The sequence below is a fragment of the Peromyscus eremicus genome, chromosome 15, assembly GCF_949786415.1.
Source record: "Peromyscus eremicus chromosome 15, PerEre_H2_v1, whole genome shotgun sequence".
NCBI classification, from domain to species: Eukaryota; Metazoa; Chordata; class Mammalia; order Rodentia; family Cricetidae; genus Peromyscus; species Peromyscus eremicus.
The window spans coordinates 32,342,580-32,366,652 of record NC_081431.1 but is presented as its reverse complement, the minus strand read 5'-3'; the positions used below and the strand labels follow the sequence as shown (position 1 = coordinate 32,366,652).

General features: G+C 39.5%; 1 protein-coding gene across 5 annotated transcripts in view; it reads right to left on the bottom strand.

Annotated features, from left to right (window-relative positions):
• The window catches only part of Dnm3 (dynamin 3), a 489,100-nt gene that overhangs the window by 268,755 nt on the left and 196,272 nt on the right, over nt 1-24,073 (bottom strand). For 3 of the 5 annotated variants that reach the window (XM_059280851.1, XM_059280854.1, XM_059280852.1), the window contains exons 12-14: nt 19,287-19,357; nt 6,911-6,962; nt 6,040-6,069 (exon numbers count right to left, since the gene is read on the bottom strand). In XM_059280851.1, coding sequence (XP_059136834.1) covers nt 6,040-6,069; nt 6,911-6,962; nt 19,287-19,357 — 153 coding nt within the window. The remainder of the gene's footprint in view (nt 1-6,039; nt 6,070-6,910; nt 6,963-19,286; nt 19,358-24,073) is intronic. The other 2 variants (XM_059280855.1, XM_059280853.1) reach the window with 1 other exon arrangement.

The window sequence follows — 24,073 nt, the reverse complement described above, 5'->3', positions numbered from 1 at the left end:
AAAGCCCCTATCATCGTGGGGTGCACATCTTGTCATAGCTGAACTCGCTTCTTTGAACAGCAGCTCTGAGTTTCAGATGAGAAGATCCATCCCCACTTCCAGGCCCTGTGACGAGGTGGCCTGTGTCCTAGGATGCCCTCACACATCCAGGCCTAGGCCTATAAGTATATCTTGTGATCTAGCCCCAGAGGTTGGTTGCACATGAGCACACTATTCAGGAGTCTAAACAGGGTAAAACTTCAGAGACTTTTCTGAAAATCCCAGGTTCCTTTATTCCTGCTGTTGGGTAGGGAATACCCTGAGTGATAATTGCAGTCACTTTCAGGGCCCTACAGTGGAGCCAAACAGCAAAAGAATGGAGTCAGAAAATGTGGCAGGAGCCAGCTTGGGCCATGAATTAAACAATCCACAATTCTACTACCACTTTATTCCAATGATACACATTAATAAACTCACTTTTTCAGAGTCTTTTAAGTTGAGTTTCCTGACATTTACACCTGAAAGAATCTAAACTGATATAAATATTGGTACCAGGAAATCAGCTAAGGGTCAGGTTAAAGGGGGTTAAAATGAGGAAAAGTCTGCAAGGAACACTCCATCTTCAGCTAGGGAGCTGACAATCTTCCGTTTGGAGCAGTAGTGAGCACACTGATATAAAATACATAATCAACAAGCCTGAGCCTCTGAGGTACCACATGGGGCCCACACAAGCACCTGCTCTCCTCCTGCCTCAGGAAGATGTCTTTGCATTTGCACAGCTGCAGAAGAATACAGTCTGGGGACCACGAGCACATCAGGAACTTTTCTGTCCTACACTGTGGAGGCTAAAGTGTGAAATATTCATCATTTAAATGTCAATCATTCCTCTTTTCCCCTAACATATTAAAGTCTAGAAAATCGCATCCCCACTTCTCTTCAGCTACCCACATCTTAAGACAAACAAGACTTCACGCCTCTCCTTAGCAATCCTATGTGCTCCCTCTCTGGTTCCTGCACTCTTTTATTCAGGTAACAACTTCAGACATTCAAGTGGCATTCAAAACCATCGTCCATTCAGTAACTTCAATCCCACACCTCACTGCTTCCCCTTTACTCCTAGGACATATTTTCTCTGACTTCAGTGAAACCTCCAGTGTCCCAGGCAATCGATTTCCTTTCAATTTTCTGTCAACATCATCTGTTTTTTCTTTTTCCTCAGCACAAACTCCAATGTACCTTCCCGCTTCTCTTATCATTTGGTGAGCCCAAATGACAGTGCCCTGGTCAGCAGAATATGAAGTGACATGTCATTAAAATTTCCTTCACTCAGACTTCTATTTCTTTCCCATTTGACAGAAGAAATGAGAAGACTCTCAAATCTGGCCATGTTATAGTTTCAACATGAAATGTCCCTTGGAACCTCTAAGGTCAAGGCCTGATTGCCAGCTGATCAGTTTTTGGGGAACCACTGGACCATGAGAGTTCTGACTTGGTTGGTAGATTAATGTGTAATAAGGAATTAATAATTTGATAACTTTAGTAGGTAACTGGACATGTGTGCTTGATGCTCTTGGAAAGGCGTATCCTCTACCTGGCTCTTCCTCAGTCTCAGCTTCCTGGTCACTGAAAGGTGAGCAACTCAGCTTTACTACACCTTCTCCGTCACGATGTTCTGGCTCAGGACCATGAGAAACAGTGAAGCCAGTAAAGCATGGACTGAAACCATGAGTCAAAGTAATACTTGCTTCCTTAAGTTGTCCCTCTTGAGCATCTTGTCACAGAGACAGTCTTTATTATGAAAGTGGGATGGCCATCTTCATGACTTCTTGGGGCTGTCACAGCACACTGAATTAGGCTTTAATTGTAATCATCTGCTAAGATTATTCAGGTTGTTTGCTACTTAGTCAATGTTTCCTGGTTTGTACAGAGTTCAAGCCACTCACATTAAGCAGTGCATTACTATAACTTCTCTCTTGGCAAAACTGCAATGCAGTTTCCTCTTGACTTTCTACACTGACCCTGGAAAAATCTTAGCTCATAACAGTCCAGTTTTAAGTATTTTCAACTTTATGTCAGCTTTCAAGTATAGACTAAAAGAGCAGTCCTTAAGGCCAGTAGGGCTGCTGATATTGATAAGTCTCAGATGACGTCTAGCCCTGCCTACCACCTGATGACTTTCTCTAAGCTTCCTGAGATCCCCCCAAACATCCACTGTCATTGACTGTCCTTGGAATGTTCTCTCCGGGAGAAGAACTAGATTACAATGATTGCCAGTCTCTAGCTGAAGATGGAGTGAAGATGGCGCATTCCTTCTCCTCAATGTTGTCTTCCATTCTGTTCCTCTCCAGGTTGTCCAACCTTTCCCACCACCTCTCCATCTTCTTTTCAGTTCCCTGTGTGTTCCAGTCCTTTCTCCATCATCCTTTGAACCCTATATTTCTTCCTATGTCATCACCCTGTAGAGCTAATCTCACCTCTCCCATGATTTTAGTAACTACTTTATATACCAACAACTGTAAAACATGTCCCTCGATTCTACATGACTCTTGAACCCCAAGCCACAATGATGTCTAATAGGCACAAACAACTCCTACGTTCCTTTCCCACCCTCTCTAACATGCTCTTTTCTTGCCTTCCCTTTGTCAGTGGATCCCATCAGCCAGAAGCCTGGGAGGGCTAATCACTCCTCCAGTAACTATTTATAACCACTCCTAAAAATGGTTTGAATGTTTTCCTTCCTCAATATATTTTCTGATACCAATATTTGCATTTTTAACACAAGTTACATCAAAACACCATTAATTTCTGGGTCTGACTTGCACTCTTCAAAACCATTCTCTAGACTTCCTTGATATAAAAATCAGTTAGTATCCCTTCCCTATTGGAAGTCTACCAAGGACTCTCTGTACCTTTGAAGAAGGTCTCTGTCTCGTCTCAGAGACACATCCATCCAATCTCCAACTGATATGCTCACTCTGGCTTCCCATGTTGTCAATCTAGTCTCACACTGAACAGAGCCACCACACTTTGAGTCTGAATCAAAATCTAACCTTCAATGCTCCTTTCCTGTGCCCAAATCAGAAGTCTGAGAGCAATGGAGTCTTGAACTCTCTTCCCAGCATCCAGTTCATCACAGTGCTTGTGAAATTCTTCCCATTTAATCAAATTCTTGAATTTATCAGCATCTCCACTAACTCAGAAATATCCACAATTTCTTATCAAAAACACCCAACTAATCTCCTCTTTATATCTTGTCCACCCTTCACAGCCTCCTTCCATTCCACAAGCATCAGGATGCTTCTAAAATGTTCGTGTGACTGTGCTTAAAAATCATTGTCTGTTCTCAGCAAACAACGATACTTTGATGGAACTCTGATCCTCATAACAGTGGACAAAATGTCATTAGAAAAACGTGAACCATAAAATGAGACAGTGTGAGACTCTGAGGAGGGAGGGTAATCAGACATACATGACAGGACAAGGCTAGCCTCTTGCAGAAGTGGTTTTTCAGTAAGACTTGAGTGAGCAGAAGTATCTAGAATTTAGTACAGAGCATGTACTGCTTACTTACCAACATCCCCAACATCTTACATCTTACTCCTCTAAGCATTACCACAGGTTTTGGCACATTTAGATTTTAAATACATGTCTGATAAGTACAGAGATGGATGAAGTTCCCGTTTAAATTGTGCAAAAGCCCAACTTTATATAAATTTCATGATTATAATTTTTTTTGTGTTACATGCTGGCATCGATTTGTAGGTCTACTAAAATGTCAAGGCAGATAAAAATGAGTAGGGTAGGATTGATCCTGTGTTGTTTCTGATGTATAGTTATTACCAAGTTTGCCTCATACCCTGGAACTCTGAGAGGACTGCAGGATGAATGTATCACTTGAGGACACTGAGGGACCTTTCAGCCTTATCATACATGTAGCTGCCGTTGGAAGGCTGGAATCTAAGGTCCTTGGCTCTGCACCTTTTCATGGGCAAAACTGTTTTTATACAGATCCAAACAGACATAAAATACCCAGATTCATAAATAAAACAACTTTAATTGTGATAGTGTACTTCTAAGAAACTATAGAAGATCCTCTTGAATATACCTTCTTGTGTTATAAATGGCTGAATTTGATTCTGGAAAATAAGTTATTGAGATGCATTAGCTAATAGTTACAAATTGAGATTATTTCTTTTAATGGATAGCAAAATCTGAGCTGAAACAAGAGGATTTACCACTTTCATTTAGCCTACCTGCTCTGTCTATTAACTCGTCTCACTACATAAACAGGCTGTGCTGGATGACAGGATGCTACCTCTGATCCCACAGAATGTTGGGTCCTGCATGACACAGGATATGTAGTACTTTTCTAAAGCTTTAGAAATAAAATAATTCTGGCTTTCAAGGCTTGAGTGACCCCAAGAGTTTGGAGTACTATTTTCCAATATGCACCTAATTCTGTTACCGTGGATTACAAAACCTCTATAATGTGTGGGATTTGATGTTCCTGGCAAAAGTGCAGTCATGGAAACACAGCTATGATCTTAGCATTTAGAGTCTCTAATTGAGAACAACGCCATACTTCCTCTCAGATCTAATATAAATTAGGTGCCTGCACCATCACACTATTGCATTTCCTAGCTGTAGCTTCTGACCTGTGGAATTTTTTTTTTTTTTTGAGACAGGGTTTCTCTGTGCATCCCTGGCTGTCCTGTATCTCACTATGAAGACCAGGCTAGCCTTGAAATCAGAGATCCACCTGCCCCTGCCTTCCAAGTGCTGGGATTAAAGGCATGTGCCACTACCACTACCCAGGGAGAAAACTTTTATAGGTAAACCCATGCCACACTAAGCCACAATCTAGACATTATGGGCATTGGAATAATTGGTTGTAACTTCTAATTTTCCAAATACTTCATCATCCTTATAACTTCTATAACTTTCTCATACTTCCTACATTTTCATCTAAAAGTTCCAAGTAGCACATACCTTCTGGAAGCAAGGTTTTTACTCTTTCTAGGGTATGTGTGTCTTGGACTTGGCTGTGGAAGCATCCTTATACATATTATTTCAGACTTTCACAACCACCCTATAGAGATTCACTTTTTGATTCATTCTGTATCCCAGTTGGACTGGATTTCACTATGTAGCCCCAGCTGGTATTGAACTTGTGACAATCCTTCTGTCTCATCCTCCCACAAGCCTCTCCACATGATTTTACAGGGTTGTATTCTGTTCTTCCCATCACACATCTGAGCAAACTTGGGATCATTTTGTATAAAGCTCCATGGCTACTAATGGGCATGATTAAAGTTGAACTCATGAATACCTAGATCCAAAGCCTGTATTTTCCAGTCTCATTCTCAACCTGTGCAGTTGGGAGGACAAGCCTATTTCCTTCATAGTGCAAATGAGAACACAGTTTCTTTCTAAATCTTCCTGTAAATGTTTTATCATGCCTTTATACTTCTGTGAAACATAGAGATACTCTCTAATAGTAAAAGATTCAACTCTGCAGCCATATAAAAAACAATGTAATTTTGCTTTGGGATTTTTATTCTTAAAAAATACAAATGATTCGAATTGGGTAAGCTTACAAATAAATATATTAAAGTCAGATAATCAATGTTCACCCACCTTTTAGAAGCATCATGTACATTTATTGAAAACATTATTGTACAGGGGAAAGAGAAAAGCTTATGTCTCAGATCAACAAAGCAGAAAATGATAGAGGCAGAGACCGTTAATGATTTTAATGATTTTAAGGCCCATTAAAATTAGAGAAATATCAAAGCACCCACCAAGTTAAGGGTTTATTATTACAGCATTGTAGGGTTTACTAGTTCATACCTTTCAATCACAGCAAGTTATTAGCAGTGAAGGAAAACCCTCCAAAGAGGAGTTTTGTTTCAGTGATATGGTGTTATGAACAAGACAACCTAAGTTTAAAAAAAAAATTAGTAGCAAGCGCTAGTTGAGTTAATCAGTTAAAGACAAACTGTGCCCTTGGGAAGCTAAATAAAAAAAGCAACAGTAAAGCTTACAGAACTTAGCTCGTACAATTTGCCTTGAAGGCGGAAGATTGGTTCCCTGAAATAGCAAAGAATTATATGCTTTAGTTCAGAAAAAAAAAGTTTTAAGATAAAGTCTGTTATTACCTCTTCTCCTTTCAAAACAATGGGAAAAAAATCATCTAGAGCAGAAGTTTCAATTTGTTCAATAATTGTACCTCTGTGGTTTCTTTTTTTTTTTTTTTAAAAAAAAAGCTTTTAAAAAATCATCATTGTTTTGAGTTGAAAAGAAATAACAAGGCAAATATTCATTATCACATAAAACATAGAAGAAACAGCAAACTGCCGGAGTTAATACAATCTCTGCAGAGCACTATTAGTCAGATAGCAGGCCAGCCCCAAAACTCAAAAAACTCAAGTGATCAGATCACCTTAGCAATTAACATCATCGTCAACCAGTAGAAATTTGGCATGGCACAGGTTAATCCAACACTGCCGTATTTCTGAGCTGTCCCTTCACTGTTACCAAGCTGTGCAAACGTGTGAACTAGCCAGCAGCACTCCGAAGCTCATGCATCTACTCACCATATTTTTAACCTTGAGCTACCTCAGATTCAATGTTAAATCAAGTTCGGTGGTAACAGAAGCAAGCAAAAGAGGACAGAAGGAGTCTAATGCAGAGTGCACAGCAAGTAGCAGGGGTTACTTAAAGTGAGGTGGTAGGGTTAACTGCAAAAATAGCCAAAACAAAGTACAAAGTTCGCTCCAAAAACTTGAAAAGCAAAAAATAAAACAAAAAGCTGCATCTTAAAGCAAAAACTACATATGATTAATTTGCATTCAAAAAAAACCGTCAGTCAAGCAGTTTAGTTCCAATGCTTTGGGGCATGCATGCACTGGGTCTCTTACATGGTTCCTACCTGATTTCCAATTGTGCTTTTCTTGTGAACCTGACTGCTCCTCTGCTGAGCACTGAGAAAAGCAAAGGAGAGCAGCACTGAAGAAAGGCAAGATTTTTTTTCTGAACAAGTAACAGATACAAAAATACATTACATGTTTAAAACTCAAGGAAGAGGTAATAGCAGCAACCCAGGTCCATCTAATTCTGGAAGATAAAACAACCCAGTGGGATTTCTTGCAGCAATTAGCAACCAGAAAAAAAAACCCAAAAACAAACACAAAAACAAAAACCTATAATAACTCCATATGGAAAAAAACTATATTAATAACAATGGGTTGTTGGGGATACTTCTCCTGGTGTGTAAAATAACGGGAATGGGCATCAAATTAATGCTTATAGAGTGACATATTTCTGTGACATATAGATTATTTTTCTGCTCAGTACCCTCTACTTCCTTCAGCACTGTTCTACTCAGAGGCCAAAGCCAAAGTCCTTGCTGTAGATTTCCAGGCCCTACTCAACTTACGCCCACTCTCTGCCACTTTGACGAATATCCTCTTCTCTTCAGCTTACTCACTGGTGAAGTCCAGTCAGCATGGCCTCTGCCAGAGCCACCCAGCACAGCCCTACACAAGAGGCTTCATGCTAGCTTACTGCTCTAAAGGTATTTCTCCTATGCTTCTGCAAAGCTCCTAATGTCTCTTCAAGGGTTGGCCCAAACTTTTCTTTTCAGTGAGGTCTAAGCGGCCTACTATTGTAACCGCTATTGTTCCCTTCAGGAACCTCCTGTGTCCTCTTCTGCGTGTCATTGTGATATTTTACCTTCCAGCCTGCTGTAGTTTGTTTGTGTCTGTTTATCCACACCCTTCCACATCAAGCTGGAAGCACCCTGCAAGCGAGGCTTATGTTTGCTTTGCTTAATGCTCTCTCCCGGGGGCTCTGGGAGGACCTATCACAAACTTGGCAGCAGAAGGAATCTATTGAATGAAAAGTTCCATGAGCCTGTGTTGTTATACTCTCCACTTCACAGTGAGCCAGAAAGAAGGGTTAAAGTCAGTTATCACTCTTAACAACTTAGCCCCAGAGCCTACACTAGTAAGTATGATGTTATTCTAGCTCTCAGAAGAACAAAGGCTTCTGCTTTCTGGATCCATAGAACTGTCATAAGAAAACACAACTCATCTTGAGTATTCTGGCAAGACAATCGATGCCATACCCTCTGTTAGTTCATCTAAAGTTTATAGTTGCTGTTTCAGAGAACAGTGGAATGGTCTGAAAGACAGAAGAGGTAGACTACAGCCATAAGCTGTCCGCTTAAAGTGATTAGATGTTATGGTTTGGTGGCAAGATAGAAATCAAAACCCCACTTAGAACAGTTGTTCAAAACAGCAGTTTTTGAAATCTCCCCTGATGTATTTAAGCTGCTTGCCTCCACTCGAGCTCATAAAAACCACACAGTGCACTCAGCTGAGGCGGGGCAGTGAAAGGTAACACTGCATTTTTGGTCACTGGAGATATTTTGTGTGTATTTTTGTTTTTCATTATTAATTTACCAATTTCAGTTTCTTTCTTGCCTTTGGCTTAGTTTTATAATTTTTAGCTAAATGCCCAATTCCCTTCATTTCTCTTCAACCATTCCTTTGAGGAATCTCAGCCCACAGTTGTCAGTGTTTTGTAAGCAAGGATGTAAAAGTAGGCTTGAGTCTCTCTGTGGCTAGGATCCCATGCACCCACACTGCCCTCTGGCTGCCCACCAAGCCTGGCACATTGAGTGTCTCAAATACTGCTCCCCCTGAACTTCAGTCTCTCCCTCCTACAATGTCTCTCCAAAGTCACCTTCCCAGAGGCACCCTGGGCTTGTCCAGCTTCTAGGAATAAGCAGGAAAATGTCTACTGCAATGTGAATGTCCCTTGGTTGTGGCTATATTCCAATATATGATTTTGCTTTAAGGGGACAGACCTCTAATTAGTATAATCATTCTGAAACTACAACAGACACAGAAGTGAGCATTTTTTTCTTTATAAACTCCTGTGGACTTTATGTTACGTGGAGAAAAGAATCAGAACCCAGCTTTGGGCAGAGCTTGACCCCATTGGCCACAGCTTCTCACTGGCAAAGTGTGGGAGTGTGAATTGTTAGGGGTGGGGGTGATGTGGACAGAGGAGGAAGGTGGACTGAATGAGTTGTTGCTTAGGGTCAGGGTTTTGTCTGTCTGGGTGGTAAGTTTTGGTTTCCATGTGGGGTTTTCTGCCATGTTAGAGATGGAACCGAAGACCTCCTACATGCTCGGCAAGGATGCTTCCACTGAAATACTCGAACACCCTTCTTAGGCTCCTGAGTTGCTGCATTCCTGTTGGTGCTTATCAGCAATATTAGATAAAGGGCATTTCCACTAACAGGGTTTCTGTAGGGAACAATGTTTGTTTACCATCTGCCACTCACACAGTCACACAGGAGAAACAGATTTATTTTATGACTCAATCTAAAATACTAGGGTTAGAATAAACACTAACTATCCTTACTTTGTACCTAATGAATACCTTTTTTTCATCAGCTGCCTCCATAAATTCAAACATATGGCTGGTAATTATGTACTCAGGTTGACACAGTTGTTCCATAAATAATAAAAAGGTAAGCTATTTAATTAAAATACATTCATTATCATAACTCTTGATAACTTAATTACTGAATTATTTAAGAATGTATTCATGATAAAAACATGTGAAGAATTTAAGTTAATTTGAGTCCTTGGATATATTCTTGGATATGGATGCTTAACTGGTCATCACAGCTATTTTATAAAATATGCTCATACACAATATTTTAATTTGACATAAATTAAACATTTTAGTGCAGCAACCTTGAAGAAGAAGTAGACATGAATAAGGTATGGTCTTTTTAACCAAAAGCACTAGTTCAAGTGAAGAATATATGTATGTGTTATATGTTTAACATGTGTGTATATATGTAATATATATGTATATATGTAATAAATATTATTATTACATATATGTATATACAAAATACAACAAATAAAGGATAAGCTTTATTAAAACAAGAGGATTATTAGAAAGAAAAAAAGAGTGCTGTTTTCTGACTTGGGATAAAGTTACCTCAGCTTTTATTATGTCTATGAATGGTTGTTGCTAATCCTATAATTCTCCTATTACATACAAGTCACTGTGGAAGGTTTTGCTAGATTCTACAGCACAAAACCATATTGAGTTTATTGCATTGTGCTTGAGAAATGATTTTTAAAGTAAATAATAAGAAATTGAATTTTTTTTATAAAAATTAAGAGCCCATTAGAAGCCATCGAAACAAAAAGAAAGCTATAATCTCACTTCTTCTTTTCTGTTCTCCTCTGTGGGCAACACAAAGACTGAAGTATCAGGAGAGTGTGTCTAGGAGCTGTGTGACCATTTATCAACTAAGTCCTATACATGATGATTGCTTGCCGTGTTCAGAGACATGGAGCATTGTTTCAGTCTGCAGTTCTTAGATTTTTATGAAAACTTAAAATGTAAATTTTAACACAAGAAGACATGCATCCACTGTATCCCACAAAAATAATGTTAACAAAGTCAGGGTGCAGGGAAATGAGGACTCAGGGGAAGCTGCAGGTAAAACTTCTATGGTGTAATCATGGACTCAGTTTGTAAATCACCTTAAAATTCCTCTAGACCAATAACCATATGTTGGGGCCAGTTACAGAGAATTTGGCCATCAAAAGATAGCAGATAGTATGACCAAAGAATTGTTTTTATAAATATTACTTCCCCAAAATGGACAGTATTGACTCTGAAGGAAGAGAAGGGGCAGCCAGCCGGTTCAGCTTCTTCAGATGTTGGAGTCCTCCTCAGCGTTCAAAGTCAAATCAGCTTCAGTTTATGACCTCTGCCTTCTGAGAAGCCTCCAGTTCTCTCTCCTTGCCACGAACCCCCAAAGCATTCAGTCTGTGCCCATACTGTATAAACAGGCCAGTGTTACAAGAAGGTCTTTATTGCCTCTGCAACAGGGTCTGCTCTTTGATAGCATATGGCATACTGTATGTGTCTTACCACTTCTAACACTTTTACCATCGATAGTACCAAACACAAAGTTTATGGTAGTTTCTTAAGAAATACATTTTAAAGCATTAATGTATTTATTTATTTATTTATTTATTTATTTATTTATTTATTTATTTATTGGGGGAGGCATGTGCCTGCCACTGAGCATGTGTGGTGGTCAGAGGACAATCTGTAGAAGTCATTTCTCTCCTTTCATCATGTAGTCCCAGGGATTGAATTTGGTTGTCAGGCTTAGCAGTAAGCACCATTTCCTACTGAGCCATCTTGCCAGCTTCTTAAGAAATATTTTTGGGATTTTGTTTTTATGCCATGGTTATGTATAATCAAACAATCAATGTTTAGCTGCAAAAGAAATTTAAATGCTCTGAAGACACATAGTATAGGCATGTAGTAAAGCAACAATAATCTTTATTTGGGGACTACAAAATGCTCAAACTTGCTGGAATATAAAGTTGGGGGGTAGACTAGAGGGGGCTGATGACAATGTAACAAACTGAAGATATAAGTAGAAGACAGAAATAGAAGACTTTGCAAATTTTGCTAATTAATTCAGACTTTATCCTAAAAGCAGTGGAGAATCCCAGAGAGGATGAAAAAGGCCAGGCCAGGAGCAGGGACCCAGTTAATAGAAGAATAACCTGGGTAAGGCAGTGATGACAGAAGGAAGTAGTCAAACTCAGAAACACTGCATGGAGATAAAATCCAGATCAACTTGACAAGGATGGAGAGAGAAGTAGATAGAGAATAAGGACAGGATGACATCACATTTCCAGTTTGAGCAACTGTGAGTTCCCATCCATGGAGAAGGAGAACAAGGGAAGAAGTGGAGATTATGACATGGAAAGGCACTCATGGGATGCTGGGTTAACCCTTCTCTTGAACACATAAGCAGAGCATGCAGGAGGAAGCTTCACAACAGGCATAGTTCAGGAAAAAGATCCCAGAATGCAGGTCTGGATTCAGAGTCTTCTGACAAAGTTGGTAATTGAACATCAGTACCAGTGAGTTTGGTCAGGGATAGTGCATTGAATAACAAAGAAAGTGATCTAGGGAAGAAATAAGGCAGAGGATGAACAGTCCCTAAATGGCTGAAAAAGAAAGGCTGTAGTAGAGAGTGTGTGGAGGGGGCATAAAGGCCCAGAGCTCTTCAATAAGGAGTAGTACCCAATGGTGTCAAATGACAGACTCAGAACTGTCCTGGACAAGAGTAGTCATTAATAGAGTGATGTGGCAGAGACCAGACTGGAGGGGGTTAAAAAGTGAAAGATAAAAGAAAAACAAGAGGAGAAGGTACAGAGACTCTTCAGTCAACTTAAAGGTGCTCAGGTACAGTGAGGACATGGAGAGCTCATGAGAAGCTTGGGCTCTGAAGCTAAGTCAGGGCATGCATGTAACCCTGGCCTGTTTCTTTTGATAATAAAAAAAAGAAATGGAAATAGAAGAAACTTCAGCAATGCATAGACTCGTGGGTGGAGCTGAGGCAGCAGAGAGCCTTTCTCTATAGTCTAGTGGCAGGGCTTGGGCTCATTTAGGGGTAACTAAGAGACCTAATTTCCCTTTCTCTCCTGTAGCTACCTTTATAGGATATCATCAAGCTATCATCAAAGTAGGACTCACTGATGAAGGATGCCATACCAGTAGCCAAATTCAGTGTACTGTAAAGCTGGGCTATCCAATTCAGTAGCTGGTGGGCAGGTATGATGATTAAATTTACACTTTAATTTCTCTTTTTTATTAGCTATCTTAGCAGCACATTTCAACTGCTCAATAGCCACATGTAGCTAGTGGGTACTGTAGCGATCAGCACGTGATAAGTGTGTCTGTCATTTCTAAGCTTCTTGGGCACATTTTTTGTTGTGGGGGTGAAGAAGCTCTAGCAGAGTGCTCTTTCATGTTACCCTCATGGGAGGCCCAGGACTGCAACTTACCATATGTAAGTCTGGTTCTATCCAATCAGATTGAATCAAAAAGGGGTGACGGATTTCTAACGGATCTTCAGTGAGTTTCTGGAGAAATATTATGTGTGAAAATCTTACAGGACTAAGAGGGAGTCAACCAAAGAAGGCTCATTAATCCCTAAGATTCACTTTAAGAATAAAGACAGAGTTCTTAAAAAGAATAGAGTTGATGTGGGGTGCCCAGACACAACTGATCCATCTATAACACAACTCCTACATCTAAGACTCAGGGGAAATAGCAGCAGTTCAGCAACATTGAGGGATGGGTGTGGATAACAACCAAAGGACCAGGATACCTGGTACCAGATAGTGTTTCCTAGACATCACAGAAAAGTTGCACACAGGAAATCTCAATAGTATGGTTGCCTGAATAAGATCTACATGATGACAAGACCAGTTGCCATGCCAACTACCTGAATGAGAGCAAACTCATCTAAGCCCTGACCCTAGATGAAGTGCTAATCAGTGGATGCTGAAAGAGGGAAAATAATTTTTTCTGGGAATAATCCCCCTAATAGGTGATTCAATCCCAACTGGCCACTCCTAAATGCATGTATATAAGAGTAACACTAAATGTACTTATAAGAGTGTGCGTGTGTGTGAGTGCGTGTACGTGCGTGCATGCGTGCATATGTGTGTGTGTGTGTGTGTGTGTGTGTGTGTGTGTGGTGTATGGTTTATGTGTGTGTAAAACAATTGAAGAGGTCATGAATCTGAAAGGGAGTAGGGGAGCATAGGATGAGTTGGAAAGGAGAGAGGTTGGAGTAGAAACAATATACAGTACTCATATGATTCTCAAAAACTATAAAAAAATTTAAATAAAAAAGCAGGTTTAAGACTAGAAATTCACTTATCTTAATATGATGCTTGTAACATTGGACTTTATAACTCACTTGAATGGTTGATGCTTTTTTTATTTTAAAAAATTATTTATTTTGTTTTGGGGGATAATATAAATTCATCATTTCCCCCTTCCCTTGCCTACCTCCAAACCCACCTATATACATTCTCTTTGCATTCTTGCAAACTCATGACCTCTTTTTAAATGAATTGTTGTCACATACATGTGTGTATATGTATATATATAAGCATATATATTCATAAATACATACATACAACCTGCTCAATGTGTATAGTGTTACTTGTATGCATGTTCTCAGGGCTGACCATTCGGTATTGGATAATCAGTTGGTGTGCTTTTCTCTGGGGAAGACTATTTCTCCCACCCTCAACATTCTTTATGCTAAAGTGCATGAGTGATATTTTTCATGTTTTCCAAGTTTCCAAACTTAAGAGTTCTACTGATAACTACCCCAGTCAGTGACCAAACATTCAAACATTTTATTACTCAACCTGTGTGTAAGTACCCCCCAAAGTCTTTTATACTCTGATAGCCAAGTTTTGGCTGCAAAAGAGAGAGGACACGTTGTGTAAAGAGTAGGACCAAGGAACATCATTACCCTAGAAGTTAATTTTGTTATAAGGAAACATAAAAGAAGAATGTAAAGGAAGGACCTTGCCCTGCTGGCTCTGGCATTTAGTGGGAGGTTTAAACTCACTGCCTTTGATAAGTGGTAACAGAGGCATTCCACAGGATCAGGAAAGAGACACAGTGAGCGTCACAACCCCCAGCATTTTCACGGTACTCACATAACAAGACGTGAAATAAGCTCACTGTATCATTTCAAGTGTGAGAAAACAGGTGTTCGGATCTCCTCAGCAGATGAAAAGCTAAACTGACCCTGGGGTCTGAGGCTTACAGTGGGAAGATGTGCTTTTAATGGGCCATGTCGAGAGCCTTATTTTTCCTAAACCACTAACTGCATAAATCTCAGGGACTCGGGAGGCAATTTGTGTCTAAGAATCAATGCAAGAAGGGCACAAGAATTTGAACTTCCAGACTTCCTAAGACATTCAGCTAAGGCGTTTGCCCCTGTGTTCCAACAGTGTGACTACTGAGAACATGGGGGCATGAACTAATGAACAACTGGCCCAGTTCTGATTTTCTCAAATAGCAAAGATTAGGTAGATGACCTAACAAAATATAATTTAGGGGACTGTTTTTTCATTGAGGAAGAAGGACAAATTGAATCTCTTAAGTCATAAGGAAAGTTGATGTTTTCATCTGAAATGCTGAACTTTACATTCAGAAATTATATTGTTATAGTTGAAATACCAAGCATTTGGAAGCCAGGAAATACCAAAGCCAGCCTTCAGCAGAACATACTGAGGCTTATTGTACATGGCACATATTTTATGGTCCATGTTTAACAGACAGCTGTGAAGTTGAAAAGGAAGCCCCTTGGACTCAAAGGAGAGAATAGGTTCTGTAGCTGAAAGAACCCTGGGATGTCCTGAACGTTACTCTAAAAATAAAGATTCTGTTCATCTAATTCTAGCATGTGTTCTTTCCTTAAAAATAAACACACAAACATAAAAAAAAACTTTTAGGGCAAAAAGTCAGCTGCACTGCAAACATTTCATGTATCTGCACACATCACCATCCCACAAACCCGAGAGCTTGTACACTCTTGTGACAACTCACTAAAACTCTTATGAACCAAGAGCCTATTTTCTTCAATGCTAGACCTTCATTTTCTATCTTTGGCACTAAGAAATACTTACATAATTGTCTTCAAATATGGCTTGACTTTTCTTCCTTGATGGAAACAGCATTCCTGCCAACTTTAAAATTTATAGCTACGACCATATTTTTTTAATTTTTAAAAGCACAGAAAATACCACAATCCTTCAAAGTGATTTTGAAATGAACATTTCTTCATCTTCATAATTACCCCCACGTCACACTGAAATGTACTCAGCATACAAATGGAAAGAACATTTACCTTTGATTCTTAGTGCAAAACATTATCTTTGATGGGGTTACTAGAAAATGAGGGACGGAATAAACAGAGGCTAAATTTGATCAATGCGTGCTGTATGCATACATTGAAGCAGCATGCTGAGAGCCATTAATATGTACAGTTAATACATATTAATGAAAAATTAAGTATTGTCTTTGGGATAATGAAATTAGCAACTAAAATATTCTAGAGGCAATCATACGTAAGTTATTATAAATTGTAGCAGAAAGTAAAACAGTGGGGGTGAGGGAGACAGTTCAGTGGGTATGAATGTTTGCTATGCAAGCAGGGGACTTCAGTTCAAATCCTCAGCCACCACTCAAAACACCACTCACGGCTATAAGTGCTGGTAATCCCAGCATTGGGAGCTGAAAACAGATGGGCCCCTGGAACTCAGTGGCCACCAGCCTAGCAGAAATGGTGAACTTCCAGTTTAGAGACTGTGCCCTAAAAGGAGAGGCACAGAATCATAGAAGACAACCAACATCTTCCTCTGGCCTTACATATGTATGCATAGGTCCACACACACTATGCACCACATATGTACATATGCAAATACAAATGTACTACATACCACACACACACACTAAAAAAGAACTGGGAGTCTTGTGATCAAGGTCTTTTGTTTTTATGTATGGAAAGGGAAGGAAGAAGGGAAGGAGAGGGGAATGAGACAGACAGAAAAGTAGAGGGAGAGGAGACAGAGAGACAGATAGAGACAGAGACAGAGAGACTAATCCTAACAGACTATACCATAGTTTTCTAACACATTTCCAACTAGTCTCTAATTTTATTGATTTATTTTCTGACACTTCTCAGAGGAACATAAAACAGGGAGTATTCCTTGTCCTGTTTGTTAAACCAGTAAACAAAAATGACCCAGTAGCTGCTGGCTTCCAGACTAGTTCTTTAAAAGAAAGTTTGGGGGAAGAGAAGTTCCCACTCTTCTAGGAAAGTTTTAACAGCACGACTCCTCCTCAACACAATAAAGTCTATCTCACTGGAAAACAGGAGCTGTCTCCTGGGTCAAAGGCTGTATCTAAAAGTTCTACATTTGAAAATTTTCTTTGAAAACCTAGAAATTAATCCAATAATATAGCCCTACAGCTTCTGAGGAAAACAAAAATACTGAAATTTATTGGAAAAAGAAATAAACTCTAGCCTATAAAAAGACAGAAAACAAAAGATCAGAGAGGGGTAGATAGACAAACAGTCAGACAGACAGAGAGAAAGGTAGATATTGATCTGGGACAAAGGAACACAGCTGGGCAGGGTTTCACACACCTGTAAACTCAGCACTGGTGACACAGAGGCAGGAAAATCAAGAGTTCAAGGCGATCCTTGGCTACATAAAGAGTTAAAGGCTAGCATGGTTATACATGAAACCTGTCTCAGGAAAAAAGTAGAGTGTTCAGTAAAATTGAAATTGTAACAATGGTTCTGTGATAAGTTTAAGCCTTGAATCCTTCCAAAAGGCATTGGGCTTTTGCTCCATCTCCTTGACTTGGGGTGTGCCTTGCAGTAGCACAGTAGCCTTCTTTTCATTTTTGACACACTGCATCTAGCTTATACACAGAGCTGCCATGTGTTTATAAGATTCTAACTGGCATTTGTCCATCACAAAAATCAACTTTGAAGGCAGCATTCCTGTTATTTCTAATAATGTAAAGACAAGTTCATCTTTTAAACTCCTCAGAGAAGCCAATGAGACAAATAAAGAGCTTACCTATCACTTGTTAGACAGCCTTCTGAAAGGCAGATCATAATTTCTTTGTCTTTATTTCTCCTCTATAGAAACTATAATAGGACTGCCTGGAGTTCATTGACTATCAGGAGAAGTGTAAGAAATTCTCAGAGCTCCTTCTAAACCAAGGAGGAAGAGATACACATTAGAGGTCAAGTTATGTTGCAGAATGAAATGAACAGAAAATGGGAAGGGCCGTGGGACCAAGAGGGAGAGGACAGATCTACAGGAAAGGCTCATACAGCAGATGCCTATCTGGAGGTAAGAGTGGTCAGTGTAGCTGAAGGACAACTGGGCAAGGGAACATGTTTATCACAGAGCTCTGAGAAGTTAATACATAGCACATTGATGGGAATGGCCAGGAAACACTAATGCACCTCTCAACAGTAAGAGCCACTGGATGAAAAATAGACTGATATCATTACTTCAGCCATGACAGCTACAGCCTCAATCAGATGAGATGGTTTTCTTTGGGTAATTGAGATTCTCCTGCCTAAAACATGCCTATAAATCTCTTGGGCCACTATTTAGTTTAGATCACATGGTCTGTGTATATTTCTTCCAAGTCTGAGTAAAATAAAATAAATTGGGTTGATTTTTGGTGTGTCTTATTTTTGTTGTCCCTGTCCTTGAACATACAGTCCAAGTAAAAGCACATAAGCTTTCTATTTTATATTTAATATAAAACAGGCACTGTTTTATACTCTTTAGATTATAACGGCTTGCTTGCCATGTTAGAACTAGGATCATGATTCTTCAAACATAATAAATACTGGCACCATTAACAAGAAAGAAAAAAAAATAGTGAATTCAGAATCTTAAAATGTGGCATAAAGAATAACTATTTGTATATATGACCTGTGAAGAATAGTAATATATAAACAAGTATATGTAAATCATATTCATTCTATAAAAAGGAGTATCCCAACAGTCCACATCTAAATTTTAAAAGTATGTTACTGTTGCTGTTTTAAGTCCTCCTCATTCTGGTGTAGAGAAGTCCAAACAGCTTAATATTTTGAATCTTACAAGTGGTTTTTTTTATTTTATTTATATGTCTTTATTATTTATTGCCTTTTGAGACAGACTCTCACTCTGTAGCTCAAGCTGGCTAGAATTCAATTCACAACAACCCTCCTGACTTAGCCTCCCAAATGCTATCGATTACAAATATGAACCACCACATCCACCTGGAATTGTATTTGGTATTTCAAATTAATTGAAGAAAGAATATTACCCTGAACTTTAATGTGCAATTATTGTTGTTCCTCTATCGGAGTTCAAGTACAAACTAAAGATCATCTTTCAAAAATATGATGAAAGCCGGGTGGTGGTGGTGCACGCCTTTAATCCCAGCACCCGGGAGGCAGAGTCAGGCGGATCTCTGTGAGTTTGAGGCCAGCCTGGTCTACAGAGCAAGATCCAGGACAGGCACCAAAACTACACAGAGAAACCCTGTCTCGAAAAACTGTGTGTGTGTGTGTGTGTGTGTGTGTGTGTGTGTGTGTGTGTGTGTATTGAGTATTAAAGACACATGACTTTGTGCTCTGCACAAGAAACCCAACTACCATCCTTTATCAAGAGAATAGTAAATTTCCCTGCTCCACGACTATGGGGCTCTAAAGTAGATGGACTCAGAATTATCCTGACCCAGACTGTCCTGTCTAAAGGTGGTAGAGCTGTGGTAGAAACTGATAACGTATGTTTTCATGAAGCAGCAGTAAGAATGCATAGGCAATCAGTTATCTCACGTACTTTGCAAAGCCGATGAAGTCTTCATGGTTGGTGTTAATGTACGAGACTTGAATGTCAATCAACAGCAGGACCTGGAAGACAAACGGCATCACTGTCATGACAACCCATCTTCAAAATTCTCAAATGTTCAATTCAATAATCGCCAATGCTGTTTTTTGGTATTTGGTTTTTAAAGTGATTTTTATTGAAATAACAAATAATTTTTCTCTTTTTGAGTCCTTTGCACTCTAAATTTATAAGTTAAAATCCTCCATGGTAGGTAAGTCCAAGTATCACATGAAGAGAATAGCATTGTATTTCATAGACATATGAACTGCTTGCTGTCATTGAACAAAACCTAGGATTATTCTGTTCCTCTAAAGCAGAGGCCATGTTCTAAGGAAAGGCAAGCATATAAGCAATATTACCCCTGAGTTTTCTTCACTTTTTCCATACTTTTCTTCTTAAGCACCCTCTAGGTAATAGAAATATTTCATCTATCAACTCAGAAAGAGAATACATAAAGAAATACAGAACCTGCTTCAAATGAGTCAAGTTCATTACCTGACTAAAACTTCAGCCAAAGCTCAGTCAAAGCACCGTCTCAACAAAGGATGCTCCCCTGGCGTTTCTGCCTGGATAGCTCGTTATTAAAGTCCACCATTGTACACTGCCTCGTTTCTTGTACTTGAGATGGAGGACCTTCGGCATATTCTGCACAGAGCTCCCTCTTCGGTGCCTTGCAGTTGCCCAGGGCCTGGACTAGTGTGTTGAATGACATAGTTGTTGGTGAGATCTATGGAGGGATGGATTGAACAATGTCCGAGGCTACGGTGGGGAACCAAGGGACCTGAGTGAGTCAAGAAGGGGGTGGAGCAAGCAGAAATTGCCAGAAAAAGGCTTTATTCTGGAGATTTTCAAACAGAAACTTCTCTTACTGTGTTTCTTTTTGTTCCTTTAACTGCACAATGTCCTTTTTCAGATACTGAGACTTGGTGACAAGTTAAAAAAAAAAAGAAAGAAAAAAGAAATTAAGAAACTCCTACACTTTCATTTTTTGACCCCTTATTTAGAAAAGAAAGAGGAAGAAGAAGAGGAAAGTGAGGAGGCGAGGGGAGAAATGCCTCACATAGCCCAGGCTAGCCTTATACTCACTGTGGACATAAGAATGATCTTAAACTCCCGACCTCTATCCCTCCATATCTGGTGCTGAGAAAGTGAAAGGATGAGAAAAAAAATATACTGTTTTCTTTTCCATCCCCCACATGCAACCTGGCCATTTTCCTAGATAAAATTTAATTTTATCTCTTGAATAATACTGAGGAATTATTATTTTTAATTTAGCTATAGTGTTACCTCTATTCTCCTACCAATCAAGTCAGATTCTCTTAAACATTATATTCCCAGACTCATTTGCCAACATTCCATATCTATGCAGTATAATGTTTAAGTACAAATAAATTGTTCTGGCATAAAGAGTAAAATATCCACATAATTGCCAGCGTAACCCACAGCTATGATGAGCACCCTGGACACAGACACTCATTAAGTTGGACTGTGGTGTAGGAAAACAGTGAAAAAAATAAAAGCTATGGCTGTTCTCATTCATATTCCTGGAAATTGGGAGTCTGTGTTCACCCTAGGAAAACGGCCAGGTTGCATGTGGGGGATGAAAAAGAAAACAGTACATTTTTTTCGCATTTTTTCACTTTCTCAGAGTTTCTCCCTGTGGTCTTACCCAGTCACTGAATATTTAGTTGAAGAAAAATAAATTTACCACTTATAGCAGCAGCAACTCACAAACTCACAAAACTTCTTTTTTGACATGTAATTAGGCATATAGAAACATCTAGAAGAATAGCTGGTACATATGATATTCTAAAAACCTTTAAGAACAAAACTTACAGATTTATGAGTTTACGAGTTTTCATGTTTAATTTTGAGGATTCCTTTTCTACCCTCAATATTTCCTGAGCAGGGGTGGTTAATAATTTTTTTAAAAAAATTAAAGAAAGCAAATGGTAGGAATGTCTCAAGGTATTTTAGAGGCATGGAGAGTTGAGAAAATAGGCCAGTGTCTGATGAGCTGTATCAAAAGCACAAGGCTCAAGACAGCATGTAGTCCAGAATTCAAATGGGACATCTATCCAAAATGACATAATTACATTTCTAAAACATGTTTTTCCTCCTATGCTACACAGGTCCAAACCAGGAGTGACCACAAGCTTCTAGGAAGTGGTGAATAACTGTCAGGCACTGGGATCATTACTTAAAAAAGGAAGACCTAAAACTGGACAGATGGCTCAGTGGTTAAGAATACTTGCTGCATAATCATGAAGACTGGTATTTGGATCCCAGTACCCAGATATAAGATGAGGCATTTATCATATGCCTGTAACCCCAGCTTCAAGAGAGACGTAGACAGGGCGATCACTGGAGCTTGTTGGCTTCCAGCCTAGCCAAGAAAGCACTAGCCTAGTGGTTCTCAACCTTCCTAATGCTGAGACTCTTTAATACAATTCCTTATATTATGGTGACCCACAATCATAAAATTATTTTTGTTGCTATTTCATAACTGTAATTTTGCTACTGTTATGAGTCATAATGTAAATATTTTTGGAGACAGAGGTTTGCCAAAGGCGTTGAGACCTACAGGTTGAGAACCACTGCATTAGCCTCATATTCAGAGAGACTCTGCCTCAAAATAACAATTGGAAAGTGATACATAAGAAAACCCAATGTTCTTCTCTGGTCTCTAAACACATGTGTGTGTGTGTGTGTGTGTGTGTGTGTGTGTGTGTGTGTGTGTGTGTCTGTGTCTGTGTGTGTCTGTGTCTGTGTGTATGTATGTATGTATGTATACACACATATATACTAACATATGTGCATATACACTCACACACAAATAAATAAATACTTTAAAGAAAAAAGGGAGACACCTATCCCATCTCTAATCCCCCACTTGGAGAACAGATTAATCAGTACATCAAAGACATAGCTGGAAGACTCCTCTGAAGTCAGAAAAGGCCATTATTTCCCATCTCTGCTGTGCCCCAACGAATGAACAGCAGCTCAAGTTAATGCTATGGTTTTAATCTGAAATGCTCCCCATCTCATGGTGCTTTTGGGGAAGTTCTGGAACCTTCCTGTAGAGCCTAGCTGGCAGAAGTCAGTAGGGTGGACCCTGGAAAGTTACAACCAGCCCTGGTTCCCGGTTCACCCCTTGGTTCCTGGTTTGTCAGCACGTGACCAGATCCTATCACGTGCTCCTGCCACAATGATCTGTGATGTTTCCCCATATCTTCCCACCATGATGGACTGAAATCCTCTGAAGCTGTGAATCGATGTAAGCATTTTCTCCTTAGGTTGTTTATGTTGGCTATTGTGGTCACAGCAATGCCAAAGAAACTAATACCAGAAGGCTGTACTAGAGAAGTAGGGTTGTTATGACTCAACTGACCATGTAGTTCCTGGGCCTTTGGAAGTGGTTTACAGGAGGAATTTGAAAATTTGGAGACATGGGTTAGAGAAACCCTAGAGTTTTTCACATTGCACAATTATTATACTCTGGCAAAGGATTTGTCTATGTTTGGCCTGTGTCTTGAAATTTTTAAGGCTGAATTCAAAAGTAAAGAATTGGTTATTTGGTGAGGGAACTTCAAGACAGCATTGAAGTCAGGCAGGTGGTATGGTTTACTGCTGGCTGCTTTTAGTAAGATTCGCAGTAAGCATCAGGAGCAAACTATGTGGGAAAATGCTGTTTGGGAAGGAAAACGAGCTCATTTGCTTTGTCAGACAAAGAGCTGTAGCTTTTAAAGAATTTGGAGCCATTAAAGAAAATCCAAGCACTCTGCACAAGATAACAGGAGTTCCCCAAGAATATTTCAGATATTGGGCAGATTCTACCCATTATAGACCCTAGGTACAAAACTTCAAACCCACTTAAGAGACTTCTCCTTGGTAAGTAAGTGCCTCTAGAGCACCCTGCTCACATATGAAAGTGCTTCCCAGGTTCAGCGCCTAGGCAATCAAAGGTCACTACAGCCACAGCCAAGAGGACTGACACTGTTCAGATGCAAAGCACAACTTGGCATTGTCCATGAAGTGCCTGATTTGCAAGCATGCAGAACACAAGACTTATGGGGTCACAGAGGCTTCCACTAATACTCCAAGGAAAAGCCCACAAGACCCGACATCATGTACCAGGGTCTGATTCCTTGAAGGAATACCCTAACACAACAGAAAGACGTGAGCATGATGACTAAGTTACAGTGGGAACTGCAGGATGTTGGAGATATCAGGAATGTGGGTCAGTTGTTTAACTTTGGAACCTGCAGAGACAGGAATGGAGCCACCCAGGAGAAAAGCTAATATGTAACAAAAATGGTAAGACTGTGAGGACAGGGCTGCTGAGCACATTGGAGCTCAGATGATGCCGTTATATTCCCTAAATGCTGGAAATCTTCTCTTCTGGGTTTTAGTCTCAGTTTAGTCCAATTTTTCCTTACTGCCCTCCCTCTTCCTGCTATTTTACTCTGTACCATTATGTATTAGAAATATGTAACTTTCTTTTTTTTATTTTACAGAAGTTAACAGCTAAGAGACTGCCTTGAGTCTAAGTAGAGACTCTAACAGACTTTTAAGCAATGTTAGAATGTAAAGACTTCAGAAAGCTTATGGTTTGATCAAGTGCACTTTTCTTTATGACAAGCCATGAGCCTTTCTTTGGTGGTATGGGTATGGTTTGTAGTTTGAATTTTAAATGTCTCCCTGGCTTATGTTTTGAAGGCTTGTTCCCCACATGATGG